The following is a 17,683-nucleotide window of genomic DNA, read 5'->3' on the forward strand; positions in this document are numbered from 1 at the left end:
GTCTTTAAACAAATCTCATGCAATCAAGTTTTTAAATGTTTTTTTAGATTTACTTTTATGATTTTATGTGTGTGGGTGCTTTGCCTGTGAGAGAGTCTGGGCACCACATGTGTGTATGTTGTTTGAGAAGGTGATGGACCTTTACGTGGGTGCTGGGATTTGAACTTGGGTCCTTTGCAAGAACAGTCAACTCACCAGCCCCCAAAAGAAGTTTGTCAAATAATATCGATATGTGATTATTTGCTCCCAGTCTTTAGGAGAAGCTGCTACTCAGATATAAACTCCTCAAGTGTTTCTCAGTGTTTTCTTCCCCTTTGGGTTGGCACATGGGAACGGGATTGGACTGGGCTTGATAGTTCCTTTCTGTGTGGAAGGCTGTGCTTGGCTTGGGTTTGGTGTCTCTTGTCCTTCAGGTCAGTTGGCTGAGACCAGAGCCTAGGTTCTGTTTAACTAGTCTCTCCTGGCCGTGGAACGTAGGAAAGAGAACTGGAGACTATATTTCAGAAAGCCCGTTCCCTCCTGCCCCACCCTCTCGCCATCCGAGTTTGAGTCGAGGGAATTTTCTCTTAAGGGTCTGGTTGAACTCTTAGACTTGGAGCTCAGAGAAGTGTTCGAGGCCTTAGAACGTGGCCTTGGAATTTTTAGTTTTCAGGCTTAGCCTTTAGATATTTATTAACTTTTGTTTTTCCGACCAAAGCAGTGGTTCCCATGGAGGTTTCTGCTGTAGTGCCCCGTGAGTCCAGCTGTTTGCCCAGGGCTGTGACCTCGCTTCTCCCTGGCACCCAAAGGGAACGATTGACTTTGAGAAACATTTTAATAACTGCCTCGGCAAAGTGGCAACTTCTACCTTCCTGACGTGTGAAACTGGCAGTGGGAAGCCAATACAATTATTTTTCCAACTCCTCTGTCTGTAGCCAGAGGTCCCCAAAAGTGAGATTATTCTAACCCACACTCACGAATGTACCTGTGGAGTATCCACCCATAACTTACTTATATTTTTACACTTGTCTCAGCTTGGCGCCAGAATAGCATCAACTTTGACATTTGCTAATCCCAAAAAAAAAAAAAATTAGTAAAGTTGAGTAAAAATTTGATTGCAGACAATTACATTTTTCCTTCATTTATTTATTTATTTATTTATTTATTTATTTATTTATTTGGGATTTGACTCTGTAAACTGGCCTGGAACTAACCATAGCCCTGGCTGGTTTAGTCTTGCCTCATCCTCCTATGTGCTGAGATTACAGTTCTGAACCCCTCTGTCTGGCTTTAAAGTTACCCAGATAGATATAAAACAGAACCGACTTAGGGAATTTAATATTCACCTTGCCAATTCCAAATATCTTGGGCAGGTGCATTCATGTTTATTTCAGTTTTTCCTGATAGTTCACTTTGGTCCCTGTTTTCCAGTTTCTCTTGATGCCCTTCTGCACACTAAGAGCCGAGTAGGTGACACTGAGGACACGGCAGCAGTTGGGAGCACTTGTTGGAGCAGAAGAGATGGTTCTGAGCCTGTACTACTCCTGAGGACCTGAGTTTGGTTCCCAGCACCACAGCAGGCAGCTCATTACTGCCTAGAACCCAGCTCCAGGGGCTCCAACACCTCTAGTCTCTATGAGCACGTGCACACACATACATGTACCCACACACAGTCACACACACATTACTGAAAATAAAGTAAAAATTAAAAAATACAAACACATTTGGTGTTCTTTTAGAGGACTGAAATTCAGTTCCCAGCACTTGACTGGGAAACATACAACTGCATGTAACTTTGGGTTCAGGGTATCCGATGTGTGTGCACGAACACACACACATACATACACACACACATACACACATACACACACACATACACACACACACATACACACACACACACACACACACACACACACACACACACACATACACATACTCACCAAGAAAAGACAAAGTATTAAGGAGAAAAGAAAATGGGTCATGGGACAGAGAAAATGTAGTCTACTAGCAGGTAGTTGAACAACTCATCTTGAAAGTTATATTCAGTGTATAGAAAACAGAACAACATAAGGATAATAAATAATGAAACACAACATAGGTGGGGATGGGAAAATGGCCTCATGCTGTAAAAAGCAGCGTCTCTTACCTCTAGGGAAGTATAGGGCTGCGCAGTGCTTGTGGCCATGTGACTGCTGTACTGTTTGAACTGCTGGAGCCCATCCTCTACTGCCGGCGACAGTAAGGTGTGAGGAGGTCTGTGACAGCCTTCTACCTGTAACGTGCGAAGCTCTGAGATGCAGGCCTGCAGCCTAACGAAGTTGCCTCTCACTTGCTGCAGAGAGAAAATGAATCAAAGACACAAATCTTTAGGAACCCAGTATGCTGTTTAGCTTTTGTCAAACTGACACAGACTAGAGTCAGCTGGGAAGACTCTGCCCTCATCAGATTGGGCTGTTAGCTTGTCTGTGGGGACATTTTCTTGACTAATGGTTGGTGTAGGAGGCCCAGCTGTGGGTTGGTACTTCTCAGTTGTATAAGAAATCATGCTGAGCAAACAAAGGGGAGCAAGCCAGTAAGGGTCCTTCCTCAGTGGTTCCTCTCCCTTCATGAATTCTGCCCTGATTTCCCTCAATGACAGACTGATTAGGACGTGTGAGCCAAATAAACTCTTTCCTCCCCTAAATGATTTTGGTCATGATGTTTATCATATCAAGAGATACCAAACCACCGAACACCCAGGATTTGATTAATTGGCAGTCTTATTTCATCATCAATAACTCCTTAGGCATTCCTTCCCTTTCTAAAACCTGTATGGTTGATTGACAAATAGCAAATGTCAATCATGTTCTGAGTATTAGACTAAAAGTTTTCTAAATCAGAAGGAGAAATTGCAGCTGAAAATCTTAGATGATGTGGATTTATCAGAAATAGGGAAGGAAATGTTTTAATTTATTTACTCATCCAATGTACAAAGGTCTTGGTAACTAGTGTGCGTGTGCGTGTGCATGTGCGTGCGTGCGTGCGTGCGTGCGTGTGTGTGTGTGTGTGTGTGTGTGTGTGTGTGTCTGTCCTCTGAGAGGCTCCTCTAGCAGATCACAGATGTAGTTCCTTACAGCCAAGCATTGGACTGAGGTCAGGGACTCCTATGGAAGAGCTGGGGGAAAGGGTTGAAGGAAGTGAAGAGGATGGAACCCCATAGGATGACCAACAGCGTCAGCTAACCTGAACCTCCGGGAGTACCCAGAGACTAAGCCACCAACCAAAGAGGATGCCGTTTTTAACTACATCCAGCAAAAGGTCTGCTGTTCTGCCACCATGCTCCCTGCTGGGTTGATGATGGACTAAGCCTCTGAAGCTGTATGCAGTCTCCAATTAAATGTTTTCTCTTCAGAGAGTTGCCATGGTCATGGGGTCACCTCACAGCAGTAGAAAGGTGACTAAGACACAACTGGAAAAGCAGAAATGAATGCTACTTGCTATGCTTAAAAAAAAAAAGAAAAAAAAAAAAAACCATGAGTTTGAGCTATAATACTGCCAAGGCAAGACATCTGTCCAGGTCAGGCTGTTTTGCCTTTCTTACTTTGTTTCTGTGTATTCCTCTTTCTAAGTCTCAGGGAATGGGGCCTGAAGGCACAGGAAGAAAGGAGACATCAATTCTGACACAGAGAAAATAAGAACTCGAGATAGGGAAATAAAAAAACAATTCAAGAAACAAATGAAATAGCCTAGTGAGGTTTATTCATTTATTTGTGTGGTGTACATATGTGAGTGATTGTGTGTGTTCATGTGAAGAATGGGCACATTTCATGTGGGTTTGTGGAAGTCAGAGGAAAACCTAAGGTTATTCCTGCCTTCTCCCTTGTTTTGAGTCAGGGTCTCTTTGTTGTTTGGTGTTCTGCTATTGAGTTTCCAGGGATTCTCCTGTCTCTGTTTCCCATCTAGACATAAGAGCCCTGGGATTACGGACAGGTGCTACCATGCTTGGCTTTATGAGGGTTCTAGTTCAAACTCAGGCCCTCAAGCTTGTGTAGGAAGCCATCTACCTACCCACTGGGCCGCTCCCTCAACCTCGCTTAGTTTGCTTTAAGCCCTTTTTCTTATACACCCCTTTCTAATACTTCATTCTATATTTTAAGTCAACATCTAGGTATGTGGGCATTTCTGTGATCCCAGTACTTGGGAAGCTGAACAGAAGGATGCCTGTGTTTCCTTTGCAGGCCTTTGGAACATCTGTACTTCTCCCTGTCTGTGTCTGTCATTGAATTAGTATCCTTGATTTCATCCAATGAATTTGAATCTCATAAACCTTGTTTATAGCTGATTGTGGTTTTTTCTTTTTTAGGAGCAATGGGATTGCATTTTCCTACTATTCCTTTGCCTACACCTTTATTTATTTTTACTTTTAATTTATGTTTGCATTTATTTATGAGTCGTGAGGATCAGAGCATGCCTATGGAGGTTAGAGGACAACTTGTTGGAGTCAGTTCTCTCCTTCTTCCATATGAGTCCCAGGGATTGAGCTCAGGTTGCTAGTTTTGGGGCAAGTACATTTATCTACTGAGCTATCTGTGGGCACCTTCCCTAGCCAGACTACTTTGTTGTAGCTGAGTCTCCTGAATATCATAGAATGTGCTATGATAAAAATATACCAGTTTAAAAGTTTTAATAGATGAGCTTAGCATTTATTGGTGTCAGATGCTTGTATAGTACAGTACAGTACAGTATAGTATAGTACAGTATAGTATGGTATGGTATAGTATAGTATGGATTCTGTGAAATTTATCTTATTTTAAATTCTGTGTGTGTGGTGATTTGAATAGGAATGGTCCTCATAGATTCATGTGTTTGAATGCTTGGCCCAGAGAGTGGTTGTATTAGGAGGTGAGGTGTGGCCTTGCGGAGGATGTATGTCACTGTAGGAGGCAGGCTTTCAAGTCTCATATGTTCAAGCTATGCCCAGTGTGGCACACAGTCTCCTGCTGCCTGTGGATCCAGATGTAGAACTCCTGGCTCCTCCAGCACCGTGTCTGCCTGCTGGCTGCCATGCTTCCCACCATGATGATGATAGACTGAACCTCTGAAACTGTAAGTCAGTCTCAGTCAAATGTTTTTCTTTATAAGAGTTGCTGTGGTCACGGTGTCTCTCCAAAGTAATGAAACTCAAATTGAGATAGTATGTATGTGCACAGATGTTATGTGGATCTATACACATGAGTTTAAGTGCCCAAAGAAGCCAAGACATTAGACTCCCTGAACTGAAGTTACAGGCAGTTGTGAGTTGTCTAATACGGATACTGGTAATTGAATCTATGAAAGAGCAGCACATGCCAACACTTTCTGTTTTAGGGAAGTCACTGTCTTGTGCATTTTATTTGCCCCCTTTCTATAAGCTTTTGTTGTCACAACTAGGAATATTTGAGCCTGTTTTGGTTTTTATCTTTATAACGCCATGTTTATGCAATTCCTTTAAACTACACCTCTAGCAGTATTTGATTCACCACGTGACAGAATTATTATATTTCCTTGTCTTATTCTCCCTCTCCCATTGCACTCAGTTACAGTCTCCCACATTATCTTTTTAGGAATCACCTTTGTCTGTGTTATTCATTGCTTTGACATGGCTCCTTCTGAGTATCAGCTACTAAGGATGAGAAAATCAACACTATAGATAACCAGTGCTCAGAACCCTAATACCTCGTTGATTAATTTCAATGAATTCTTTATAATGAAAAATTTAAAGAGTTAGGAAGAACGTCACAGGAAGGACATTCTTCTGGAATCCTCCTCTGAGCGGGGGAATTAATCTTTTGGGTTAGAATTATTTATATTCAGGTCACGATGGCTATAAAAGGAATTCTAATATTTTAATTATGAATCCTATGTCATAATTTCTTATAAAAGGTTCAGATTTATTTGATGATACTAAAAAATTAAATGTGAGGGTAATCTTGGGTCCATCCTAGAAACTATCCACAATATACTGTCTTTCTACATTTATATTTTGGGTGTCTCTGTGGACAAGAAATGTCAGATGTCTATATAGTTCAGTGAAAATAGATTTAAGGGCCTATTTTCCTTATAGACTGGATTGTTTGTATACATCAAATGATAGTCACTCCTGCTATTTCCTTGAGATTCTAACTAGCACTGACTTTTCTATAGTTATGAAATTTTGGCTTGTCATTATTTCTGAGTTACCAGTGAGGAATCCTCTGTGTGCCTTCTTTTCTCAGGACTGACTATAGGCAATTAAAAGGCTTCAACTGGCAGGTTTCATGGTGTGGTGGTGGAAAAGCGGCTTTGGTGCACAGCCAACTCACTGTAGTCTCTGAAGGACATGGCCAAGGACTCAGGCTGCTCTGGCACATCCTGTTCTTGGGATATTTAGCTCTTTATCTCTGACACCTTCATCCCTAGGTCTCTGAGGCCTATAGTGAGGTTCCCCTTAAGAGCTTCTTCCAAGACTTCTTTATTCGAAGAACAGGGAAACTTGAACACACTTTTCTCTATCCTAACCCAGTCTTTTCTACTCTTAACCTTCCTTCTTTGCTTTCTCTAACTCCAAGCTGATAAAGCTACTACAAATTTTTGTCTGGGGTTCACTCAACAGTGAGATTGTCCCTTTATCTGTGCCAATTTATCTTTCAACTATTCTGAAAAAAGATGGGAGAGCTGGGTGTGGTGACTCACACCTGTAAGCCCAGCACTCAGTAGAATGAATCAGGACAATTGCCACAAATTTGAGGCTAGCCTGAGCTGTGTGGTGAGCTTCAGGCCAGTCTGGTTGACACAGTGATAGTGAATTAAATAAACAAGAGAATAAAGTACAAAAATCTACCAGCAACATCACTAGTACCACTAACAACAAAATGGAGTGGGGAACAGGCACTTTCCCCAGGTTAGACTCTTGATTATTCAATTTTAGTAGGTGACTAAAGGTTTAAGCTTTTCTCTTGGTTTGTTAGTTTACTTTGACAGCTGGCAGATCAGCTGTTTCTTAGCTTGGTTAAGTTCCTTAAAACTTATGGTTTTTAATATACAATGGCCTGTTTTTCCTAAAGAAGTGGTTAAGGGATCAGTTGATTTCAAAATGGCTACATTGGAGTAACAGGGAGATAAGAGAAATTATCACAACCCTCCAGAGTGAGTAGATTTTGTTTGCCTTTTTAGATATCTGTCTACTTTTCTCTCTCTGGTTTTGTATCCTTGGAGACCAGTCTACAGGGACAAATTCAGCGAGTTTCCTCACACTCCTGCTTCTTAAAAGTTGTGACCAATGGGAGGCACTAGCTGGGGATATAGATTCAGGAGTCCCACTTACCCATACTGTACTTAGCCACGGCCAGGCTTCTCCCCACTGTCAGGGTCCCACTGTCAGGGTCTTTGCACCTACTGCAATGGTCCCAAATAAAATCTTTTATGGCATTTAAACAAGCATCACTACATCTGTGACAGAAGTCACAGATCCCATGAGGTAGCTCTCTTTAGTTCTTGGTGGCCTGGCTGTAGCAGTATCTTTTGTTGACTCTGCTCAAACTCTGCGTTCACTTCTGCAAATATCCTTTCTGTATCTCTGAAAAAAATTTCAGCTTGGGCATACCATCTGTTTCTTGCTTGCAACTTGACTGACTTATATAGCTCTTTAAAAAAGCTTCCCTTAAAAAGAAAATTGGGAATTTTAGTTCTTTCTCCTTTAGCTACCTTGGTCTCTCTGAGGTCCCAGATCCTAGGTTTTCCTGTCTGTACTGAGGCAGTAGACAGTGACAGCCTTAGGTCCTCCTCACTTGCTTCTCCTCATTGCATTACCCGATGTGTACAGCGTCTTGAGAAGTTTGTGTATGTGTGCTTAGGTCAGAGGCCAACCTCAAGTGGCATTCCTCAGAAGCTGTGCTAGTTTGCTTTCTGATGCTGTGGTAAACACCATGACCAAAAGCAACTTGGAGAAGGAAAGGTTTATTTCCGTTTATAGCTTATGGTCCATCATTGAGAGAAGAAGGGCAGGAACTCAAGTCAAGAACTTGGAGTCAGAATCTGAAGCAAAGACCTTAGAGGAATGCTGCTTAGTGGCTTGCTCAGTTACCTACTGGCTTGTACAGCCTACCTACAGGCATGGATGGCCCACAGGAGCCCAGGCTCTTCTACATCAGTTAGCAATCAAGAATATGCTCCCACAAACATGCCTATAGGCCAATCTGGTGGAGGCAGTTCCTCAGTTGAGGTTTCTTCTTCCCAGGTATGTCAAGTTGACAGCCAGGAATAGTCATTACAGTAGTCATTTACATCTTCTCTCCTCTCCCCTCCTCCCCTCCCCTCCCTTCCTTTTAAAATCAAGTCTCACTGGGACCCGAGGCATGCTGATTTGGCTGTGCTAAAGCACCAGGAATCCTCCTGTTTCTGTCTCCTCAGCACAAGCACACACCACATTCATCCTTTTACATGAGGATTAGGATCAGCCTTAGGTTTTTGTTCTTGAGCCAACAGGTCTGGCTCATGATCAAACTCAGGTCCTTGAACTTAGGCCTCATGTTTGTGAAGGCAAGCTCTTTAGCTAATGAACTATCTCCACAGCCTCTTGTTTTGTTCTGGTTGTTTTAGACAAGAGGGTACATTTAGTCCTTGCTGCTTTGCCTGGATAGAACAATGACTTGCTTCTCATAAATGAAATGTGGAATAAATGGACTTTTGTGACAAGGACATAAAACATTCTCTGTCTCTCATCAGTTGCTTGTAGAAAAGTTAGAACGAGGACATGAAAATAACGCTACAGATCTAGGTGGTGAGGAAACAGGAACTTTTCCTCTTATCATCTGAGTGTTCTACTTTAGAACCAGCTCCTCTAGCTCTTATCAAGCCCTCAGATGACTACAGCTGTGGCTTCTATCTTAAATAAAACTGGTGGCTCAGGCATGAGGGGCCTCATGAGGTTACATACATACACACATACCAATGTATGTACATATAGACAGACAAACTTATACATATATACATTTGGTGGATGGGGCTGAGCCTCAAATAACACACTTGTTCTCGCTGGCCTTCTTATACCTTCTTAGACAAAAGTTCTTTATAAAATTTCCTCATAGATAAAATGTTACACAAAAGGGGACTTACAGAAGGATGTCCATAGTAAAGTCCAAGCAGCATTTCATTTTATAAGCTCATTGTAAGTTAAAAGAACTGTTTCCCATGGCCTTGCTTTATCATAGCACACTCATGGCTTCATCCTTGGACCTGACCTAGAATGAATGTTTTTTTTTTCTTGATCACAAATTTATTTCAAGCCTGTTTTCCTCTCTTATTGCAATTAGCTCATGAAGGTTTACAGAGCTCTATTTGCAGCTTTATTCTATATAGGGCTTGAAATTACATGTATACATTTAGTAATTTTGTAAAATTATTATCAGCGATTATGAAATCATCAATTTATCTACACATCATTATTACAGGAAACTACATCTTCGTATTGATTCTATAGGAAATCTGCCCAATAGGGTGGGCCAATATCCAGGAATATGTAGGCTATGTAACAGTGACAAGAAGGCATATCAGCAGCAAGAAGCAACCCTGGGAGAAAGTCTCTGGTGATCTTGACTTCCAGAGCTCACCTATCACAGGCCATGCAAAATGGTGGGCCATCTCCAGAAAGCTCATCTGCATGCCTTAGTCTTTCCTAGATGGCTTCTGACAGGTTCCTGCCTGGAGTTCCTACCCTGGCTTCCTTTCATGATGGACTGTGATCTGAATATGTAACTCCAATAAACCCTTTCCTCTCTAAATGTGAGCTCCTGGAAAGAAACTGAGCCTCCAGAGACTGATTAACTGACTAGAATTCAGTATGATGGAGAGATTGGAATATGTAGGTCCAAAGGCTAATTACGCCATGTTAGCTATTCTAACCCACCAGAACCATTCCTTGCCTACCTCTATGTTGGAATTAATTTCTTGTGAGTAGTATATTAAAAATTTTAGAATATATTAACTTAGCAGACCTCTGCCTTTTACCAACTCAAAGACTAAGAATATCATCAGATGGCATCTTGGGCCTATAGTAATGTCTCCCCCATCTCGCTGTATCTGTGTCTCTGATGCACCCAACAATGTATTTTAAACTTGCCTTCATTTATGACTTTCTTTGTTCTATAGAACTATAAAACTTTGTGAAACCACTTCCACACTGGAACATGGAATTTGGGGTAATCTAAATTGCTGGCTATGGTGACTTGAAATGGCTCCAGAATAAGCTCTTATTCCCTTTAAAATGTGGAATTTAAAACAATTCCCCAACTTGTTTTTGTTTGTTTGTTTGTTTTGTTTTATTTTGTTTTGAAGACATAGTTTCCCTGTGTAGTCCTGGCTGTCCTGGAATTTACTCTGTAAGCCAGGCTGGCTTTGAACCCAAAGATCCACCTGCCTCTGTCCCCCTGTCTGTTGAGTTAAAGGTTTGTGCCACCACTGCTTGGCCCCACATTGACTTTTGTCATAGTGCTTATCTTAGGGTTTCTATTGCTGTGAAGAGATACCATGACCAACACAGCTTTATAATGGACAACATTTAATTGTCCATTACGGGCTGAAGCATGGCAGTGTCCATGGTGCTGGAGGAGCTGAGAGCTCTACATTTTCATCCAAAGACAGACAAAAGACTCAGCATCCTTAGGTAGCTAGGAGGAGGGTCAAAACCCACCCCCCACAGGGACACACTTCCTCTAATCAGGCTAAACACCCTAATACTATCATTTCCTGGGCCAAGCATATTCAAACCACAACAGTGTTTATCATGGTAATAGAAAGTGAATTCAAACAAATGTGTATTATTTTTATACTTTATAATGCCAAAAGATATTACACTTTCACTTGCAATGAGGAGAATGAGACATTAATTTTAAAAGTGAGTAGATTCTAGGAAGATTTTACAGACATAATCAGCAACAAGTCTATTAAATTGTTTCCTTTGGTTATCTTAAAGATATAGTATATGTCCATTGATTTAACTAGAAAGCTGACTCAAAGAAGATGCATGAAATCACTGGAAGTCTTTCCCACCCTGTGATTTTGAACTATATCTAAGAGAGGGGGAAGGGAAGACTTGAATTTTCTTTGAGGAGAATAGATTATTGTGCGAGAGCTTTGTAAAGATAATGGTCCCCAGTCACTCCTTCTAGGACAAGTTTGAAAGAAAGAGAGTGACTGGAAAACCAGATCTCTGAAGAGCTTTAGAAACTTCTTTAAGTGCTTGCATTTCAGAGAGGATGAAAGGATCTAGCTGTTTACATTTCAAAGAACTGCAAATGCCAAGGTTTCTCTTCTCTCAAGGAGCAGCGTGGCTGCAGTCTATTTCTGACCCCAAATTAACAACTCAGAAGCTTCCCTCTTGCAGCTGGAGCCCCCATAGACACAGGAGGACTTCTGATTCATGTGGGCTAGTCAGAAACGGGGAACCAATGTGGTTTTTACCGTGAGTTCTGCTGTGGGAATCTCATTTGCTTTCAGGATACCAAGAATAGAGATGGACTTACCACAAATGGGAGGACACACTCATGTTGGTTTTGTACTGTGTATAAGCTGAACAGAGACATCCGGCTGGGGCCCATCAAACTGCAGGCTATCGAGAAAAAGTTCTGCAAGGCGTCACAGAGGTTGGGGCAGATGTCAGCCCAGGAAGGTACAGAAATATGCACAATGAGAAGCCTGGGAGGTTGATGGCTAATTTTCGTGGCAGGGGAGGTCCCTCTGCTGGTAGTTCTCCTGCGATTCATAGCAGCCACAGCAGTGTGGAACTGTGGCTACCACTTCAGTACTTGATGTTTTATAAACCTAAGGAAAGGAAAAAGAAAAACCTGGCTTTCATAAAACCGGATTAGGTACTTGGAGCAAATATATATATACGGATTCAATTTGGGTATCACATCTAACTTGGCAAGGTCATCCCACATTAATAGCATCCAAGAGATCTATGTTTGACTTTAGTGTAAGTATGAGAATGCTTAGACATGCTTGTGGAGCTAATAAAGAATAAAGCAGTTACACCAAAGTCCAACTTCAGGTTTGTCTGTTTGTTTTTTACAGGGTCTTATGTTACCTAGGCTGGCTCAGAGTTCATTTTGTATCTGGGCATGATCTTGAACTCCTGATCTTTCTGCTCCACCTCCCAAGTGCAAGAATGATACATGAGCATCACCGTGCCTTAAATCAAGCTTTGGGTAAGCATATTAGTCCTCATAAGTTTTGTTACTGCTTATGGTCCTAAACTGGAACTTGTTTCTCTGTCTTTCTCACCATATTATAAGGCTTCCCACAGTGTCAGGTGTGGGATGACTCCATAGGAATTGCTGGTCAGGGAGGCTCCCAAAATAATAAAGGTTCTTGCTATTTTTTCTTGGTTCCCCATTACAAGTAGTTAATACGAGCTTATTGAAGGCACCACACACCTAGAGTAAAAGCTATAGAGAGATCACATTGGAACTGAGTCCGAAGTTTCCTCCCTGATGGCTACCTCCCACGGTGCTAGAAGCTGCTATGAAGGCTGCTGGGGGCTGGAGGCATCAACAATCTTACCCAGCTGTGAACCCTAGGAACTATGACTCTAACCTGCCTGGCAAAATGTGCCCGTTTGTGCAATAATGGCATGACTGTTATGGGGCAGGAGTAACCAACTACCCCCCAATTAGATTTCAGACTTGCTCTATAGGATCAAACCTATGGGGAGTCTGGCTTTCATCTCACCCCAAGCTTGCGAAGAGGATTCGAAGCTACATGGCCAAGGGTCTTAGGCTCTGCCAACCAAAGCCTAAGGTTCAATCCAAGGCAGAGGTCAAAGCTCCAGCTAAGACCCAGGCTTCAGCTCCAACTCAGGCTCCTAAAGGTGCCCAGGCCCCTGTGAAGGCTCCGTAGAAAAGGCTCCTGCCAATGTGCAGACAGACAGACAGACTGCTGTGACACATCCACCTCACACTATTGCAGATGCTGTGTTACAAATAAACTTGAGATAAGGAAATAAAGAGTGAACCTATACCCACTATTGTAAACCTGGTTCAAAACACATGGCTGTGGAGTTCCTGGGCCCTCGTTGGGAACCTAACATTGCTGCTTAGATAAACTGACACACTAATTAAACCACCTTCTAAATATCTATGTTTACACCCACAGACAGAGGCTACTCTTAGCTTTAAATTAAGAAGCCGATCCTGGCAGTGAACAGAGGTGAATATGAAAACCTCACACAAGATACTAAGAACAACAGATGGATGGTTAAGGACTCAGCCCTAAATAAGATGTCTAACACGACCCCTTGAAGTCTCAGGGGACACTTTGGAAGAGGAGGCAGAAAGATGTAAGAGATGAAGAAAGGCTGAAAACTGCAGCCTGGCCACAGTCATCTTGAGAGCAGAGCATCTGTTGTACCTGATGGCTCTCCTAATAGTCAGCTATGGAAGGGAGAGGGTCCTGCCACTTGCTACAATCTATTCGCAGCTAATAACAACTGGGCGAATGGGAGGCATAGATAGTATCCAGTCAGACATAAACTGCTAAGCTCTGGACCACACAGATGACCCTAGTTGAACTCAGCGGGACAATAAACAAAACCGAAACTAGTAAACATTGGAAACAGATTTGTAAGGCAGAAGTGTGTGTGTGTGGGTGGGTGGGGGGGCAGCTGGCAAAGGTGGAAGGAAATAAGAGAAGGTGATAGGGTGGAGAGTAACCAGAATATATGTGTGAGTGTATGTGTGTGTGTATTTGTCAAAGAACAAATTTTGTTAAAAAAGGAGAAAAATTTTTTTTTTTTACTCATAAACTTAGATGTAAAAAAATCCCAAACAAAAAACAAATGAAAAATCCCAAACATGACAAGAATATTAAAACTAGGAACATATAAGAAGAAGAACACTTCATAGGCTAGCGAGACGGCTCAGCAGTTAAGAGCACTTGATGCTCGTCCAGAGGACCCAGGTTCAATTCCCAGCACCTGCATGGTATCTCACAACTGTGTGTAATGCCAGTCCCAGGGGCTCTGCAAGTGTCAGACCTTCGAGTGGTTTATTCACATATATTTGAGCAAAGCCCTCAAATGTATAAAGTAAAAACAACATATTGTGGCCATAAGTTGTGCTTATCTCAGAAGCATAATATTAGCGAGGCATGGTGGCTTCCACAAACATCTCTCATCTTGGCATTTAAGAAGCTGTGACAGGAGAATTGCTTTAAGTTTGAGGCCAGCCTGGGATTACAGTATAAGAAAAACTAGTCTTTAAAAAATAGGGAGAAAAGAAAGAAACCAGAGAGCCTACGTTCAATGTAACATCAGACCTGTAATAATTTATCACATTGAAAGATAAAATGAGAAAATTATATGATCCTTTATAGACTTAAAAAAAATCCAATGTCTATACATGACAAAGCCCCTTAGTAACTTGGGAAAGAATAATTTGGTTAAAATACGTTAGTAAAAACTTAGATCATCAGGGCGTGGTGGCTCAGTATGAGTCGTGAGGCTGAGGCAGGAGGACTGAAGCCAGTCTGGGCCATGCTGTAAGCTTCAGAACAGGCTGATCTAACACTGACGCAGGCCTCCCCCCCCCCCCAGCCTCTGCAGCAGCTGTGATTACATGCCTAAACACCCAAGCCTAACTTAAAAAACTCTTAGAAAGGTCTATTTCATTATCACTGTGTTTGTATGTGGACAGCATGTGTATACAGGGCACACGTGTGCTACAGCATGCATACGGATGTCAGAGGAGACAGCTGTGTGCAGTTGGTGGTGCTTTTCACTGTCACGTGTTTGTATGTGGACAGCACATGTATACAGGGCACACGTGTGCTACAGCATGCATACGGATGTCAGAGGAGACAGCTGTGTGCAGTTGGTGGTGCTTTTCACTGTCATGTGGGTTTTGAGGATCAAGATCATGGCCAGCCAAAGCTACAGACCAAGACTCTGCTTCAAAAACAAAATAAAAATGAGCAAATAAATGAGTGTGTAAGGCCAATTTCTAAACAGAATGTTTGGGCTGGAGAGATGGCTCAGTGGTTAGAGCACTGACTACCCTTCCAGAGGACCTGAGTTCAATTCCCAGCAACCACATGGTGGCTCACAACCATCTGTAATGGGATCTGATGCCCTCTTCTGGTGTGTCTGAAGACAACCACACACACAACCACACACACACACACACACACACACACACACACACACACACGGAATGTTTTGTTTGAGGGTAACATATATTGATACAGAAGAAAATGGACACCGAGAAGGCTTATTCTTATTTATACTCCTATAAGCCTATTTTCCTTCATATATAAAGATACCATATCATATCATATCATATCATATCATATCTATCTATCCTTCTATCCATCCATCTATCCATTCCCCACACCCCCCACCTACCTACCTACATATTTATCTTTCTATTTATCAGAGACAAGGTCTTACTTTGCAGTCCAGGCTAGCCTAGAACTTATCATGTAGTCCAGGTTGGCCTTAAATTCACATTCCTTCTCCCACCTCAGTTGTCCGGACATTGGGATTACAGAGGTGACCTATCATGTGCACCTTGAAACATCATTTTAAATGTAGGCCATTTGCATTTTGCAGTTTCAAGACATACCAATTTTAGCTGCTACGGGGTTGGTAATTAATACTAGTCTATGAAAACAATTCAAATTTCAGGTTGCTGCAGAAAACCAATCAAGTAATTGCTTAAAGACACTAGCTCTTTAGTCCGCAGGTCATTATGGGAATAACAGATGTGCGTCATGATGGTCAGTGAACAATTGTTTACCTCCTTTCAAAGTCTCTCAGCGAATGGCCATGGCAGAGTACAGACAGCGAAGGAAGTAAGCGTGTTACTTCCTTTTCTCTTTGTGACTAGTCCATGTGGCATTTTACAGGAGGTTGGTTATAACATGAAAGGATGCAGATATTTCAGAGAAAATCCACTAGCAAAAATGGAATCATTAAAAGAACTCTCAGGGGCTGGAGAGATGGCTCAGTGGTTAAGAGCACTGACTGCTCTTCCAGAGGTCCTGAGTTCAAATCCCAGCAACCACATGGTGGCTCACAACCATCTGTAATGAGATCTGATGCCCTCTTCTGGTGTGTCTGAAGACAGCTACAGTGTATTCCTATAAATAAATAATATTTTAAAAAGAGAACTCTCAGGAAAATTTTTAGATAGATACAAACTTAGAGAGGATTATAACTTCTAAGATTTTCTGAGGCATAGAAAAAAAAGTTGTGGTATATCATAAGTTATATTGTGGAAAGAAAGCAAGCACAAGGTATTATTCAAACCACTGGGAAGGTTTTGTTTAAAAACAATTTTGTGCATTAATTTTGAGACAGGATTATATAGCTCAGGTAGGCTTTGAACCCTCATCCTTCTGATACCTTGAAGTGCTGGAATCAGAGGAATAAGTCATCACATCCAATGCCCCAAAACCAATTTCCCCTTTAAATACAAACAAAACATTTTCCAATGTTACTGGAGTTTTAAACTATAGTATGTGAAATATTACCTTGGCATTCTCCTAAATGTACTTAGGAAGAGAGCTTTTAGTGGCTTCCCAATGACTAGGCTACCTTTGTGTTTCAGGTTGTACAATTATTTTTTTTTTTTAAGTGGGAAATAATTCTAATAAAAATGTTGTGTATCTTCTCACGAATCTATCTTGTCCGTTAGGAAATGAATTCTGATTCATTTCACTGCAAGTAAAATATTACAAGGTATTTACAGGAAAGCATTACGAATAAACACAAAGTCAAAATAAAATAAGGCTGGGGAGATGACACCCATGGATAAAGGCTGAACAAGCCTGACAACTCGAATTTGAATCCCTGAAACCCACCCAAAGCCGGACATAGCACACCTCACCTGCTAGCCCAGTTCTACCTTAAGACAGGAAGCAGAGATAGATGAATTCCCAGCACACACATGAACATGTACACACACACACATCATACATATAAACACATCATAAAGACACACAATGAGCAATAAAAAAGACAAAGATAAAACTAAATTTCCCCCTCAGAAATCTTTAGGGCCCACAATGTACAAGAATCTAATACAAATTTCCAAAAAAAAAAAAAAAAAAAAAAAAAAAGGAATGAAATAACTGTGAAAGAGAATGGTGTGGTCTGCAAGGCCAACCAGTTTATACAGTTCATTCTGAATAAACTACCCTCTCTGTGCAGTGAATTCTAACTGAAATGCCCTGACAGCAGAGGTATGTCTTTCCCCTAGGTTTAACAAAATCCTCTTATACCGTGAGGCCCTGCGGCTGCACCGTCATTTTTAGATCTCACAGTAACCCACAGTTGGAAGGCTATGCTTTAGCTGAAGTAAGAGATAGTTCTCCCCAAACACAATCGAATAGTGCATCTGGAGTGTTTGGACACACTAGGAAACAGGACCCCATAGACTCTCCTTTTATTAACAACACCCACTGCATGTTTTTTCCTCTCTGATGTGGACCTGGACTTGAACCATCCCAAACCAAGTTATTTTAGTACTAAAATCCCTCGGTGGGCTTCAGCTGTGCTTGTAACAAACTCCCAAACTCTTCATCTCAGCCTCCAGTTTTTCTGTGTTTTCCCAGACCTCCACCCTGGGCCAGGATCATGACTTGCAGGGGGTGACCCCCTCCCCAGGCTTTCGTTGTGACACACTCAGGTTCCGGCTGTGCTCTTTGAATT

At 41.8% G+C, this 17,683-nt stretch overlaps 1 protein-coding gene across 1 annotated transcript in view; it reads right to left on the reverse strand.

Annotated features, from left to right (window-relative positions):
- M1AP (meiosis 1 associated protein) overlaps positions 1 to 11,738 on the reverse strand; it is a gene marked incomplete at both ends in the record, with an annotated part of 68,291 nt that extends 56,553 nt beyond the window's left edge. Inside the window, 2 exons of the mRNA XM_080932129.1 lie at positions 2,129 to 2,314; positions 11,499 to 11,738. Coding sequence (XP_080788255.1) covers positions 2,129 to 2,314; positions 11,499 to 11,738 — 426 coding nt within the window. The remainder of the gene's footprint in view (positions 1 to 2,128; positions 2,315 to 11,498) is intronic.
- Between the last annotated feature and the right edge of the window lie 5,945 nt (positions 11,739 to 17,683).

The sequence above is a fragment of the Micromys minutus genome, assembly GCF_963924665.1.
Source record: "Micromys minutus genome assembly, chromosome: 18".
NCBI lineage: Eukaryota > Metazoa > Chordata > Mammalia > Rodentia > Muridae > Micromys > Micromys minutus.